The 15,872-nt window shown below is 38.5% G+C and overlaps 1 protein-coding gene across 1 annotated transcript in view; it reads right to left on the reverse strand.

Annotated features, from left to right (window-relative positions):
* Positions 1 to 15,872, reverse strand: part of LOC139153132 (transmembrane protease serine 11A-like) — a 90,444-nt gene that overhangs the window by 43,673 nt on the left and 30,899 nt on the right. Inside the window, exons 5-6 of the mRNA XM_070726729.1 lie at positions 9,396 to 9,463; positions 1,183 to 1,347 (exon numbers count right to left, since the gene is read on the reverse strand). Coding sequence (XP_070582830.1) covers positions 1,183 to 1,347; positions 9,396 to 9,463 — 233 coding nt within the window. The remainder of the gene's footprint in view (positions 1 to 1,182; positions 1,348 to 9,395; positions 9,464 to 15,872) is intronic.

The following is a 15,872-nucleotide window of genomic DNA, read 5'->3' on the forward strand; positions in this document are numbered from 1 at the left end:
CAGGATTCAGTCTTTTAAAAGTTCAGGGAATATTTTTCTCTGCGGCGAAGTTATCAGATAAGCTTCCGGGAAAGGCACTAGTTTTAGAGCTACCAGCATTCCAGCAAGATAAGACAGCCAATGAGTTAGAGTATAAAAATCAGCTCACCATATTTTGATAGACATGCAGCTTTTAGCAAAGCTCTTTTGCAAAGCAGGAATCAAGTCTTTAGGGGGGCTTTTTCTAGAGCCCCAGATCTAACACACATTTTTCTTGTTTTATATATACAGTATATTGTTATATATATATCCTATTTTCCATTTTATCATTGCAATAAATCAGGATGGTAGGTTGTTCTGAGAGCAACCAGGTGACTCAGTGAGTTCTATGGCTGAAGGAGGATTGGAAGTTGGATTTCTAAGTCTTCCATTTGATTGTGATACATTTGCTAGATAAGAGAAAACACAGCTTTCCCATCCTCATTCCTACTATATTTATAAATGTATTTTAAAATTATGACTGGTTGCAAAGTCTTTAATCTAACAAGCGAGTGAAATTATATTTATATGGATGTATACAAAAATGTGATCCTATATATCAGGGATATGCAAAACTGTGATCATATACATCAAATCAAGGCCAGGGACTGGATCTGGCTCATGGGGTCCTTAGATTTGGCTTGTGGGGCTGCCCTAGAAACAGCGAAAGACCTCTGCCAGCGCCCCTCGTGACCTCCATTTTCACTGGCAAAGATTGTAGGAAGCTGTCACAGCCAAAAACAGAGCTCAGGAGGGCCACATGTGGTCCTCTTGAGCTCCACTTTTGCTGGCAGAGAGTTGTAGGAGAATGTTGCAACCAAAAACCGCACTCGGGAGCCCATTTTCACTGGCAGAGCACTTGGGCCACCACAGGCACTCCAACATGATGTCGAATTGACCATGATCACCCTGGCCATGTCCACCCCAGCCCACTGAAGTCAAATACATCCTTGATGCAGCCCTAATGAAATCGAGTTTGACACTCCTGATATATATGGACAGAATTTTCCTAACTGAACAGCATCAGCTTTTCAATTTCATTCAGCTACCAATTTTTAATGCTGGCCGGTTACAATAAAATACATATACAATATTTAGTGTAAAATATACAGCATTAAACTTCAATAAGGTGCACCTGAGTCAATGCTAAAAGTTTCAAAACACTTGCCTGTAACAGAGGAGGATGAGAGATCAATATGTGAAGACCCAGGATATATCTGCAACCTATGCCGCAAAATTCTATTGGCTGCCATAAGAAGTGATACTTCACTTTCAGTATGGGAGAAAAAGATCAGCACAACTTGAGCTAACACTCCACCTGTGTCAGGACTGAAAGACAATCAAATGATTAAACCCAGATGATCAGTGTGTTTATATGATTACTATTAGTTTCTTTAATAAGGCATCTAGAAGAAGGAAAAAGGGTAAAATGGAATACATTACATTATTGTTAACAGCAATGTTTGTTAACTTCTTAACTTTAACATGCTGATATAAGGTCAACATTTAAATATTTAATTTCTGAATAAATGCCCTCAAAATGAGTTTAATTCCAGCTTATTATATGGAAATAACCATGCAGTTTCTTGATAACAGTATGGAAATGGTTTCTATCAAAACCTATGAAACGTTTTCTGAATTCTTGGTTTAATGTACAGTTTTTACCTTTTAAATAGGGTATAAAATAATTTTAAAGAAAGCTGTAAAGTAAATGAATATTTGCTGTTCTGGGCTAAAAAAATATCTTTCTGGTACATGAAAGAACACATGTATGAAGAACTATCTATTTCCAGTTTTAAGACTATTTCCAGTACAATTTCCCTACATTATAGAGGAAACCTTGTTATCAGTCACAGTAGTACAAAAATGTATGCTATTTTTTTTTAAAATCAATTCTTCAAAAATGCATATCTGCACTGATCAGTCCATGATAATAAAATACCAGGATATCTTTTTTTCAAGTTTTTAATATTTTGGAACAAATAATTTAAAAACTATCTCTACTGGCTTATTTCCATCTGGATCTATTGGGTATTGGTAGAAATGAAAATACTTGGCCCTCTACCTGCTCTTGCTTCTAGCTTAAACGAGTGATATCCATTTAACAGAAGGTCATCCCTGGTCCAGGTGTCTTGCACCAAAATGATATCCTTATCTATCAAAGGACCAGGATGATTTAAACCTCTAAAATGATACCACCCAGCTACATTCCATGACATAGTACTTAAGGTGATTTTCTTATATTGGGTCTCTTCTTTTACAGCTCGTCAGGATATTTGATTTATACAGAGGGAATTTGTGGGGCTGTTGCAATGGATTGGGGTGTCATTACACTCAAGGTTGGCCTTCTCTAAAAGAGGGGCGGTCCCATCTAAATCCTGGGGAAATTGTTCAGGGTAAGAGTTTTTAGCACCAGCTAACAGGGCTTGCCATTCAGATACCTCCTCACTAGATGTAGAAGAGAGGATTGTTAGATCATACACCATTTGGCTTTGAGATGATGACACTGACGTGGGGCCTCTCTCACTTGCTTGTATTACTGAGGGCATCATTGGGTAGTTACATAAGGATGCTAGTATCTCCTTCTCTGCTGGCCACTGTGTGTCTTGGCTCCTCTTTTCCATAAGCTCACATTCATGCAAACCCCTCCTTCCTGGAGGAGAAGCAAGAGGCACAACCACCGGGGAAACCAAATCTATAAGTGGTTCGGCTGTGTCCACTATGGTCAGTAGAGATTTCCTTAAATTTTCCAGCTTAAGTAATATATTGCCTTGTTCTTCCCTTGGGAGAGCGCCAAAAGCGTTAATAAGTCCAGTTTATGAGATGTTAAGTGCATCATCACTGAGCAATGCTGGTTTACTCCCACTTTCTTCATCTCTCTTTCCCAAGGTTGAGAGTGTGGAAGAGGGAGCGTCTTTAGAGGCTCCCATGTTGACAATTAAGGGTTTAACATTTTCCTCACAGAAAACTCTGATTGGAAAAATTAGGAAGGAGGTTAGATGTGCCTTCATCTTAAGTAACATTAGTGGAATGGTGGGCTGTTTAAAAGTCAGAAGTAATCTATCTTGTGTTTGGACTTCCTTCTGGGATAAAAAATTTCCTGTTTCTGTGCACAATTTTTTATTGGAATTGCTCCGGTTGCATGTGCATGCGCATGTATGCTCAGTGGCAACGGAACGAGCCTATGCGCTCTGTTGCCACCACTGGAATGGCATTTCCCCCCTGTTCCGGGTTCTGCCCATCACTGCCCCCACCATTCTGGTCTTTCAAAAGGCTGTGAAAACATAGTTCTGCCGGCTACTTTTTAAAAATAAAATATTTTTATTGATTTTTTTACAATATAAAACTCACACAACATAAAACAAGTGTTGTGTGAATTGTGCCCACCACTAGACAAACATTCATACCCCACCACCAAATTGGGGGTGTTTCTTGTATAAACCATTTTAAACCAAGAGCAAAGTATCTATTTAGATATTATAAAGTGATTCCAATTTGTTTCTTGTAGCTTGGTCTCGGATTCTACTAGCCATATATCATCTTACACTGATCAATCAATGATATTAAAATATCAGGATATCTTTTTTTCAAGTTTTTAATATTTTGGAACAAATAATTTAAAAACTATCTCTACTGGCTTATTTCCATCTGGATCTATTGGGTATTTTGCAAACCATGAAGTAATAAACACCTACTTAAAATCTAGTTAGCCAAGGTCATGAGCCTATTAACTTAAAACTGACTGTTATATTATTCTGTAATATTGATTCCTAAGAAAATCATCTAATCTAAATTTTTAAGGGCCTTACAAAGTTCTCAGCACATTTGTTTGTTTGTTTGTTTAACTTGTATGCCACCCCTCTCCTAGGACCTGGAGCGTTTAAAACCAATGTGACATTGTAAATGACATTGGATAAAGCAAAAGCCACAGAGTCCTGTAATAAAGCGATGGAGTCACTCCACCACCAGAGTGCACCAAACCCCCAGAAGCAAACAGGAATGGTCTATGAAAAGCACTGCCTCAGATGACATTGAGGAAGAAGCTGTCTACTGGGCGGATTGGTGCCAAGGGGCCAAGGCACAAAATACAAGACTGGGTTATGACCGTGGGATATAATACCTGAGAGTCGCCTGTCATTTTATTTTTTCCTCCACATCATAACATACAAAAAACAATATACCTTCTATTTTGTTACAATAAAATAGTCTTGAATTAATCTTATATAATCAAATTACGCATTATTAAATCCCATGTATTTAATTTCAGTTACCATCACACCCCTTGTTCCATTCTTTCTAATTTCATCATCCAGATAAACTCAATTAAGCTCTAATAAAGTCCATCATTAATATTCCTTAAACTATTTATAAAATCTTTAGCATCTTATAATCTTAATATGAAAGCCATAGTGACCTCTTCCCTCTTAGTACAAATCTCAAAACAGACTAAAAACCCTTATATCTTATATCTAATTTTATCAATTAAAAAATATAAACAGACAAATACAAACATATGAATTTATTACTTATTACTGTATTATGCCTTTATTATATTTCATCGGACTTCTCTTGGTAAATTAAAGCTAGACAATAAAAACAAATACTTTTAATCTTCAAATCTATAGATCCCATTTAACAAGCTAAACCAAATTGAACAAAACTTAGTTATCTTAATCAAACTTACTTAAATCACCTTAATATATTTCATTTACTTATACATTTTATCAAAATTCATAAATCTATTACTAAATAAATAAATAAAAATAACTACTAAATAAACTATTGTAAAGTATTATAAAGTATTCTAAATTCAATCAACCTTTTTCAAAAAAACCTTTTCCTTGTCTATGTTTAATGACTTTCTCTTCCATCTTTTTATATCACTTTTTTATTTTTTTATTTTCCTCTTCTTCCTCCTCACTCTTCTCTTCTTTAAATAAAAAGTCCCTTTAAAGATCCCCTCTTTGCAAATTTCTTCTCTTTAATTCCCTTCCGTTTTAGAGTTGGCAAAATCTAATAACCTTTCTCACATCTTCCTTTAACAGTGCTTATCTTAATATACTCATCGTGTGAAACATGGGCATTAGTATCTTCGTCCACCAAACCTTTTTCAGAAGTTTCTATAATTTTAGCCCCAGATTTCTCTTGCTCCATTTCAGCATGTAACCATACACCATCAAAAAAAATATGTAATATATCCCCCATCCTTAACCCTAAAATTATTTTTATTTCCATATCCAATAATGTTCTCTTTATATATTTCAAGTCCATCTTCTTCTCCTGCATCTTCTACTCCCACTTCATGTTCTTCTGCATCTTCTGTTCCAGCTCCAAATTCATCAAGACCATTGTAGTGATAATCAATGTCCTCTTTGCCATGTCTTCCAATTCCAATTCCAATGTCAATTATTGATCTCAATTGATTGCCCCTGCTGCCAATGGAGCTTTTTGGCTACAGGCTACCGTTCCCCTCTCGCAGGATCCTTGAGCTCTTCTCCCCCACCAGCCAAAAAGCAAGGACATGTCTTGCCTCCTTCTCATGTTCCCACATGTCTATTCTCTCCGTGGCTATACTCTCTCTTGCACCACAGCACGCATCTCTCAATGCGGCGATGGGGCAGCCAAGCAAGCGAAGCACAGTGCTGGAGGCCCAACCTGGTGGTGCGCTGCTCTCCACTGAGCCCAGACCTGGATGAATTGCCTGCAGCAGCAGAGGGCAAGAGGGGCAGACAGAGCACCCCTCCACTGAGTGACATCCTCCCTCCAACACCACGATGTCTTACCTTTGCAGAAGTGGGTGAGGAGGAGGGAGGTTCTCGCTCGGTGGAGGGGCACTCTGTCTGCATACCACGTGGCTGGAGCTGGGGGGATGCTGTTGCTGTTGGCTGGGGCAGCGAGATTTGATTGCTGAACATGCGCAGAAGCTGAATCTTGCGTGCATGGCGTGTGCACAGCATGTGCATGGCTGGCAGTGATGTAACTGCATGTGCAGTTCCATTTTTGCCAGTGGAATGGCGTTCCATGCTGTGGTGGCTGTTGTTCACCCCTGTTTGAGTATATATACTAAAGGGTCTGTCACATATTTGTCTTTTGTTGTTAAGTATGTCAAATTTCAATGAAATGGGGGAATATTTAAATAATGAATTAAAGGGGAGGGATAAAACAGCAGGAGTGAGCGCCCAGTGCACTGTATTAAAAAAGGCCATCTTAAAAGCCACTGGACTGTATATAAGGCAAATAATTAAAGGTAAAAGGAAGAAGAAACTGCTATGGTTTAGTAATGATGTCAGAGCTATAGTCTTTTTTTTTGTTTAATATTTGTATTGATTTTTTAAAATTATGAACACACACACACAATGTAAAACAGGTGTAAGGGCTATAGTCAATGAAAAAAAGGCTGCCTATAGGAGGTATAAAGAGTCTGGAAGTATAGTTGACAGAGAGGTGTATAAAATGAGACAGAGGGAGGAGAAACAGATAATATATGCAGCTAAAGCCTCAAAACAGGAAGAAATTGCCAAATCTGTAAAGAAGGGGGATAAAACCTTCTTCAGATATATTAGTGATAGGAAGAAGAAAAACTGCAGCATCACAAAGCTTAGTACTGGGGATAATACATACATTGTGTCTATTGAGTTTCTTGCTATATAATTGTGAGCCGCCCAAAGTCCACGGAGAGAGGCGGCATACAAGTCCAATAAATAAATAAATAAATAAATAAATTGAAGGGAATAAGAAGATTGCTGACCATTTTAATAGCTACTTCTGCTCAGGTTTCTCAGAAGGCAGCTTACAATATAACACTATGGTTGGATATAGCATTGCTTCCAGCTGTAGGGATTCAGCTCCAGTGATGTCAGAGGCCTGTGTCATAGAAGAACTTGAATGATTAAAGATAAATAAAGCAATGGGTCCAGATGGCATCCACCCCAGAGTTCTTAAAGAACTCAGATATGTGATCACTACCCCCTGACTGATTTGTTTAACCAATCCCTTTTAACAGATGTTCCTGATGATTGGCCAATGGCCAATGTTGTGCCAATTCACAAGAAGGGCAGTAGAGAAGAAGCTGGTAACTACATTCCAGTTAGCCTGACATCAGTTATAGTTACAATGATGAAGACTCTACTCAAAAAGAGGATAAATCAGCACCTAAAAAACAATGACTTATTGGACCCAAACCAGCATGGCTTTACTAAGGGCAAATCATGTCAAACTAATCTCATTGATTTCTTTGAATACACTATGTCACAAAAGTGTTGGATGAAGATGGTGCCATGAATATTGCTTATCTGGACTTCAGCAAAGCCTTTGATATGGTTCCACATAAAGAGCTGATAGATAAGTTAGTGAAGATTAGACTTAATCCCTGGATAGTTCAGTGGATTTGCAGCTGGATGAAGCATAGATACCAGAGGGTTGTTGTTAATGGCGAGTATTCTGAGCAGAGCCTGGTTACAAATAGTGCGCCACATGGGCCTGTTCTGGGTCCTATTTTTTTTAATATGTTTGTGAGTGACATAGGGGAAGGCTTGGTAGAGAAGGATTTACCCATTTGCCGATGATTCTAAAGTATGCAATAGGGTTGATATTCCTGGAGGTGTCTGTAATATGGCAAATGATTTAGCTTTTCTAGATAAGTGGTCAAAGCAACGGAAACTTCAGTTTAATGTTTCCAAATGTAAAATAATGCACTTGGGGAAAAGGAATCCTCAATCTGAGTATTGTATTGGCAGTTCTGTGTTAGCAAAAACTTCAGAAGAGAATGAATTAGGGGTAGTGATTTCTGACAGTCTCAAAATGGGTGAACAGTGCGGTCAGACGGTAGGGAAATCAAGTAGAATGCTTGGCTGCATAGCTAGAGGTATAACAAGCAGGAAGAGGGAGATTGTGATCCTGCTGCGTAGAGCGCTGGTGAGGCCACATTTGAAATACTGTGTTCAGTTCTGGAGACCTCACCTACAAAAAGATATTGATAAAATTGAATGGGTCCAGAGACGGGCTACAAAAATGGTAGATGGTCTTATGCATTAAACCTTTTCAGGAAAGACTTAATGAACTCAATCTGGAGGACAGAAGGGAAAGGAGGGACATGATCAAGACATTTTAATATGTTAAAGGGTTAAATAAGGTTCAGGAGGGAAGTGTTTTTAATAGGAAAGTGAACACAAGAACAAGGCGGCACAATCTGAGGTTAGTTGGGGGAAAGATCAAAAGCAAACTTCCAGCAAACGTGGTTGGTAAATCCACAGTAACTGAATTTAAACATGCCTGGGATAAACATATATCCATCCTAACATAAAATATAGGAAATAGTATAAGGCAGACTAGATGGACCATTAGTTTGGAGAATAGTTTGATTTCCTCTTCTTTGCGGCTGAGATATTGGAACACTGCTATCATGTCTACTACAGTGAAAAATCGTCGGAAATGAATCAATCCAGGTTGGAAATGGCCTGAGGTCTTTCTGCTACTGTATCCCCCATTTCTTTTGGAAATTGAATGTTTTCACCCTGTTGTAGGGGCGCCAGAGATTGCGGCGCCGAGAGAGTTCTTCAGGGCGATCAGCTGGGGTGCGGAAGATGGCGGCCATGCCTGGATGCAAAATGAAAAATGCCGAAGGGGAGGAAAGGAATTGCGAAAGCAGAGATGAGGAGATGGCGGGTCCCAGGGGAAGAGCCTTCTCTGTGGTGGCCCCGACCCTCTGGAACCAGCTCCCCCCTGAGATTAGAACTGTCCCTACCCTCCTTGCCTTTCATAAACTCCTTAAAACCCACCTCTGCCGTCAGGCATGGTGGAACTGAGATAACTTCCCCAGGCCTATATTGTTTATGTATGGTATGTTGTGTGCATGTTTTTTTTAAATATGGGTTTTTAGTTTTAATTATTAGATTTGTATTGTACATTGTTTTTCTATCACTGCTGTGAGCCGCCCCGAGTCTATGGAGAGGGGCGGCATACAAATTTAATAAATAAATAAATGTCTCCCCTAGTCCTTCTTTTTATTAAACTGTATCCAAAGCTTAACAAAACGCTGTGGTGTATATTTTCATATTATTAATTATATCTATTTGGGGGGTATTCATTAGTTTTGTGAAGGTTATACTTTATTTTATGATAATTTTGATGACAAATTTATTTTTATTTTCCACAGCCTTCAGGAATGGATGACAAACAAAATAAATACATAAGGGTGGAATAATTCAGACAGATCACATTGTTACCAAAGGGAAATGAAAAATTATATCGCACATCAAGAAGAAAATTATGGTAAGGCATATAGAAAATATGTACTGTACCTTGAACAAGTGCACAAATTGTTTTAGAAGAGTGAAATTGAAATTTCTGGCATATCTCTGAATTATGCTTTTACTTACCTCACTTTGACAAGCCGTGAGCCTCTATATTTATGTCTTAAAATGGAATTGTGAAATGTCTCATACATCTGTTGGGGGAAAAAGTGGTTTGAACAAAGAAAGCTTGGATTCAGCTAAGGAATATAAATAAGTAAAAACTTTCCAGTTACATATAGAATTGCTAAATATGAAAAACCAACATCAAATATTAAAAGTAAAATAATAATTTCAATCCAAACTTTGATTTCTGAGCTCTGGGCTTTCAATTCAGATTTTCTATGGTGTTAACTTAGGCTTTTGACAGTGGTGTAATTTTCAAACTAAATGATTTTAAACATTTCATGGATCCCCTGCTATATTCACTAGAACCTGGAACAAACCCTCTAAAGAGGAAGGCTACATCAGTTTTACATTAGAAGTACATTTAGGTATTTGCAAAACTAGTCTCAACTGATACAAAGTTAGAGTAAGGATCTGCATGCATGCCATACAATACCTGCATCATTACTTTTGCTTCAAATAATTTGAGTGCCATGGGAATATATACCTTGCCCTTGGAATAAAAATAAGTAAGTATAGACGATGTTTCTTTTTGCTACATGTGTTTCATGGTCTAAACTCTAAATGGACATTTCTCCACCTGGATGAATGGAACATTATTCCTAAATAATTGAAATGCCCTGTTTTATTATCATTAATTTAGCTTATTATCATTAATGGTCCCATTATGCTCTTTCTCTCCCCTAGCAAAGGACAACAGCTATGTTTTGAAGCAGACAGATCAGAAAAGTATGTGGCTTTAAACATTTATATCACTGCCAGCTTCCAAGACATCTACTGAAGAAAGAAATCAATTTTATTTGTTAGATATAAAATTCCTTTATATTATTTGTATATAACATTTCCTCCAACAAATCAATAATATTCTAACTCAAACATTCTCCCCAGATACCTATATTTATTCCAGGTAGCCCCAATTAAATTAAACAAGTCATTCTTTGAACAATTGCACAAAATAATTAGGAAATTCATTTGGACAAAAAAAAAGGCAAGAATAAAATTAAAAAATTTGCAAGATCACAGATCAAGGGGAGGCTTTGGCCTCCCCAACTTCTATCTTTACTATCAAGCCACTATTCTAACTAAACTTAAAGATTGGATAACATTACAAAATACAAGATTGCTTTCCCTAGAAGGATTTAACCTACAATCAGGATGGCATACATTCTTAATGGTAGAACCAAATAAAATTCCAAAATACTTTAAAAATCATCATATTAGAAATACACTAATATCGACATGGCAACAGATAAAAAAACCCTACTATCTAGCAATTCCAAAATGGCTATCCCCAAATGAATCTTTCATGTACCAGACCCCTCTTTCAGTACCAAAAATAATAACCTACTCTAATCTGTTAGATACTAATGATAATATTCTCATCAGACGACAACTACAAGACAATGGAATACTCATAGACTGGTTCACATACATACAAATAAACACAAAATATAAACAACACAAAAGCACATTCGGCTTTCAAAATACAAATCCTCTCGATTTAATAATATTTGGACCCAATATAAAAATGATTTCTAAACTATACACCTATTTGTTCAAACAGGATACTATAGAAGAACAAGTGAAAGGGTCAATGATTGCATGGACACAAAACTTTGGATACATAATAACACTCATGGAATGGGAAAAAATATACACAATTAACTATAAAATGACACTCGCGGTTTCCTACAAAGAAAATCTTTACAAAATGATATACAGATGGCACCTTCCACCAGCTAGGCTTTCTAAAATGTTCCCAAACGTATCTTCTCTATGTTGGAAATGTTAAAAAAATCAGGGAACATAGTATCATATGTGGTGGACCTGTACATACGCCCAAAAATTCTGGACACAAATTAAAAGAATAATGGACCAAGTCATATTGACAAAGATTATAACTAAACCAGAGCTATTTCTTCTGGGCATTTTTAGACAGAAATTAAGTAAAGAAGACAGATACCTCACCATCCAAATACTAACGGCTGCCAGACTAACATATGCACAACATTGGGAAAACAAAGACATTCCGACAAATCTCACCATCATTAGTAAAATTATGGAATGTGCCGAACTAACAAAATTAACAATGGAAATTCAGAACAAAAATGATTCAGAGTTCTACAAGGCCTGGGAGAAATGGTTCAGATGGCTATCCAACTCTAAAGATGACAAAGCGAAAAATAACCAAAATTGTTTAATATGAACCAAAATAAAGATATGTATAACCAAAAATCGGATAAAAAATAACTCAATCCCTGTCTGAGTTCAATCCATTTGATAACTATTAGAAATCTACTAATATTACAACCTATGATTAAATTTTACTAACAAAAACAATAAATATAATCCATCTAAGTCGCCACAACCCAAACGCCTGCTTGCTTGCAGGTACTCCCTCCCATCTTGCTATCTCTCTCTTCTTTCTCTTTTCTCTCTTTTTTCTCTCTCCCTTTTCTCCCTTTCTATCCTTTCTTTTCCCACATTACTGTTGGATTATCAAATATTACAGCTATAAGATATTTAAATAAGAACTCTGAATACGAAATATTTACATATGGACAAATACCCGAAATGTATATACAATAATATATATAAACTATGATATAACAATATTGTTTACCCCACTCCCCTCCCACTTTTCTTTTCTGTACTCCCATCCCCCTTTCCCCCTGTTTTATTCCTTTTTGTATAAATTAATAAAGTATATTTTTTTAAAAAAATATTCTAACTCCAACAAACAAAGAAAAAGAAATAGCAAAACTATTTTCCATCTTTCTGTCCTTTTCAACAAATTAATTGCTCAAAAACCCAGAACAGTATGACCAAGTTAAAAGAAGTTATTTCATAGTTGAACCAGCGGCAGATTAGAACACTGTATGAAAAAAAAAGTGTTCAAGCTGACTTTAGGAAAAACTGAGAAACGTGAAATATTATTGCTGATGCATCCTGGCTATTAGAAAAAAAATGAATTCTACAAATGTTACTACATATGTGCCTAATTGAATTAAAAGACTCTAAATTGTATTAATCATATCAAGTTGTGTCATGTGTCTAGAAAAATAGGAATTCCAGAAAATCTCTTTATCCTGATGAAAAAACACATGACAAAACAGGTCAGGAATGCACAGTACCAACAGAATATGTAAAACAGACTGATTTCAAATTGGTAAAGAAGTGCAAAGATGGACCAGTTAGGTCCCACAGAGTCGACCTTCTCTAGGTCTCATCAACTAGACAATGTCACTTGGAGGAACCTAGGGAAAGAGCCTTCTCTGTGGGGGCTCTGGCCCTCCAGAATCAGCTCCCCTCAGAGATTCATACTGCTCCCAACCTCCACACCTTCTGCAAGAGTCTGAAGATTCATTTATGCCACCAGGTTTGGGGCCATTAGACTCTAGTCCCCTGGCCAACGAATGTGCTGTATGTTAGTTGATTGAATGGGAATGAGTGTTTTTAAATGGTCCGGAGATTTTAGATTAATTAATTTAACTAATTGTATTTAGGATGTCTATATTGTTCCTTTTATATGTTGTAAGCCACCCGAAGTCCTCAGAGAGAGGCGGCATATAAATCTAATAAATAAATGAATAAATATCACAGCAAACAAGAGGAAAGCCTCCTGCATACCAAATCCAACCAGGTCTTCTACAACTTTGTAAATAAGAAACTCAAGGACTCAAGACCTATACCACTACTAAAAGGACCCAACAACAAAGAATGCTATGATGAATCAATCAAAGATAACCTCTTCAACACATTCTTTAGCTCAGCCTTTGTAAACAGCAATGGCTCATCCCCAAAATTCACATCCAGACACTCATAATGACTTAACACAAAAAGACTTCACAGAAGACAACATTGAAAAAGCACTATGCGACCTTAAACTTTCTCTATCAATTGGACATGATGGTCTATATGCATACTTCCAAAAAAGCTCTCCAGAGCCATAGCTAAGCGTAATCTTTTAAAAATCATTCAGGACCAGCTCACTATCAAAGCTACTATCACCAACCATGGTCATCTCTATCTTCAAAAATGGTGACCCCAGAAAACTATAGACCAATCTCTCTATGCTGTGTCACCTGCAAAGTCATGGAATCTAACTAACAATTTGATTTCAGAAAAAAAGATTTTGTAACATACAGTATGCTGATGACACTCCACCCCGTGTCCAATCAGTGAAGCAGTGGAAATGATGTGCAAGTGTCTGGAGGCTGTTAGGGTCTGGATGGGTGCTAACAAGCTCAAGCTCAATCCGATAAGATGGAGTGGTTGTGGGTTTTGACTCTGAACGACACCTCCATCTGTCCATCTATCACCTTGGGGGGGACCTTCTGACCCCCTCAAAGAGGATCCACAACTTGTGCATCCTCTTTAATCCACAGCTGACTTTAGACCATCATCTTTTGGCTGTGGCAAAGGGGGAGTTTGCCCAGATCTGCTTAGTGCACCAGTTGCAGCCCTATTCAGACAGGAAGTCTCTGTTCACAGTTGCTCATGCCCTTATCACCTTGATATTCGACTACTGCAATGCTCTCCACGTGGGGCTACCTCTGAAAAGTGTTTGGAAAAAGCTGCGTGAGCAGTCATGGGCCTGTCAAGGTATGCCTATCTTTCTCCAGCACTCCGCAGACCGCACTGGCTGCCAATTGGTTTCCAGACCCGATTCAAAGTGTTGGTTATGACCTATAAATCCCTACATGGCATGGGACCAGATTACTTGCGGGACCGCCTTCTGCTGCATGAATCCCAGTTTCTGGTTAGGTCCCACAGAGTTGGCCTTCTCCAGGTCTTGTCAATTAGACAATGTCACTTGGCGGGTCCTAGGGGAAGAGCCTTCTCTGTGGGGGGCCCAGCCCTCTGGAATCAACTTCCCCCAGAGATTCGCACTGCCCTCACTAACTCTCCATGCCTTTTGTAAGAATTTGAAAACATATTTATGCCATCAGGCTTGGGGTCACTAGACCCCAGACTCTGGCCAGTGAATATGTAGGATGCTGTAGTATGTTTCTGAATGTTTGACTTTTAAATGTTTAGCTTTTTAAAATATTTTTAATTATTTCTGTTAATTGGATTTAGAAGTGTTTTATACAGTGATACCTTGTCTTACGAACTTAATTGGTTCTGGGACGAGGTTCATAAGTTGAAAAGTTTGTAAGATGAAACATTGTTTCCCATAGGAATCAATGTAAAAGCAAATAATGCGTGCAAACTTTAAGGCTTTAAAAAAAGCAGTGGGCGGACAAAGAGAAGGCTAATGGAGTGGAAACGGATAGCGAGGAGAAGTGAGGAATGGAGGTCCTAACGAAGGCTACCGCTGCCCCAAATCACTCCAAAAATTGCCCCTCCAAACCTTTCTATGTTGCCCGAAATTGCTCCTAAAATCACCCCTCCAAAAGCTTCCTACGTTGCCCCAAGTCACTCCAAAAATCACCCCTCCAAAACCTTCCTACATTGCCCCAAATTGCTCCTAAAATCACCCCTCCAAAAGTTTCCTATGTTGCCCCAAATCACTCCAAAAATCAGGCCTCCAAAAACTTCCTACATTGCCCCAAATGGCTCCTAAAGTTGTACCTCCAAAAGCTTCCTATGTTGCTCCAAATTGCTCCAAAAATCACCCCTCCAAAAGCTTCCTACGTTGCTCCAAATCATCCCAAAAATTGCCCCTCCAAAAACTTCCTATGTTGCCCAAAATCACTCCAAAAATTGCCCCTCCAAAACCTTTCTATGTTGCCCGAAATTGCTCCTAAAATCACCCCTCCATCCACTTCCTATGCCACCCCAAATTGAGGTCCTAACGAAGGCAACTGGAGTGAAGAAAGGTAGCAAAGAGAAATGAAGCATTTTGAAAGGAGAGGTAATTTTGGAAAACTTTGGAAGTGATTTGGGGTGGCATCAAAAGCTTTTGGGGGAGTGATTTTGGAGGCAATTTGGGGTGGTGTAGGAAGCTTTTGGGTTAGTCATTTTGGAGGCAATTTGGGGCAGTATAGGAAGCTTTTTGGAAAGCAATTTTGCAGGCGATTTGGGGTGGCGTAGGAAGCTTTTGGGGGAGTGAATTTGGAGGCAATTTGGGGTGGTATAGGAAGCTTTTGGGGGAGCAATTTTGGAGGCAATTGGGGCAGCATAGGAAGCTTTTGAAGGGGTGATTTTAGCAATGAGAAGGGGCAAAGGAAGTGGTAGGCTAGGGGGGATTTTGGCAGTGGGATGGGGTGGCTGCAGGGAACAGAGGAAGTGGAGGGGTAGAGGAGAAAGTGGCAGGGAAATGGGGCAGCTCTGGTGTTCCCTGCCTCAGGTGCAAGCAAAAGGAGGCAGGGAAGTCCGGCAGGGGCGGCAAGCAAATGGGAAATCCCAGCAGTGACAGTCACAAGGCAAGGGAATCCCTGTGGCAGGAAGAGAGTGCACGTGTAGTAAGAGAACCCAGGCACCTGGGCTTGG

Source organism: Erythrolamprus reginae, chromosome Z, assembly GCF_031021105.1.
Source record: "Erythrolamprus reginae isolate rEryReg1 chromosome Z, rEryReg1.hap1, whole genome shotgun sequence".
Lineage (NCBI taxonomy): Eukaryota > Metazoa > Chordata > Lepidosauria > Squamata > Dipsadidae > Erythrolamprus > Erythrolamprus reginae.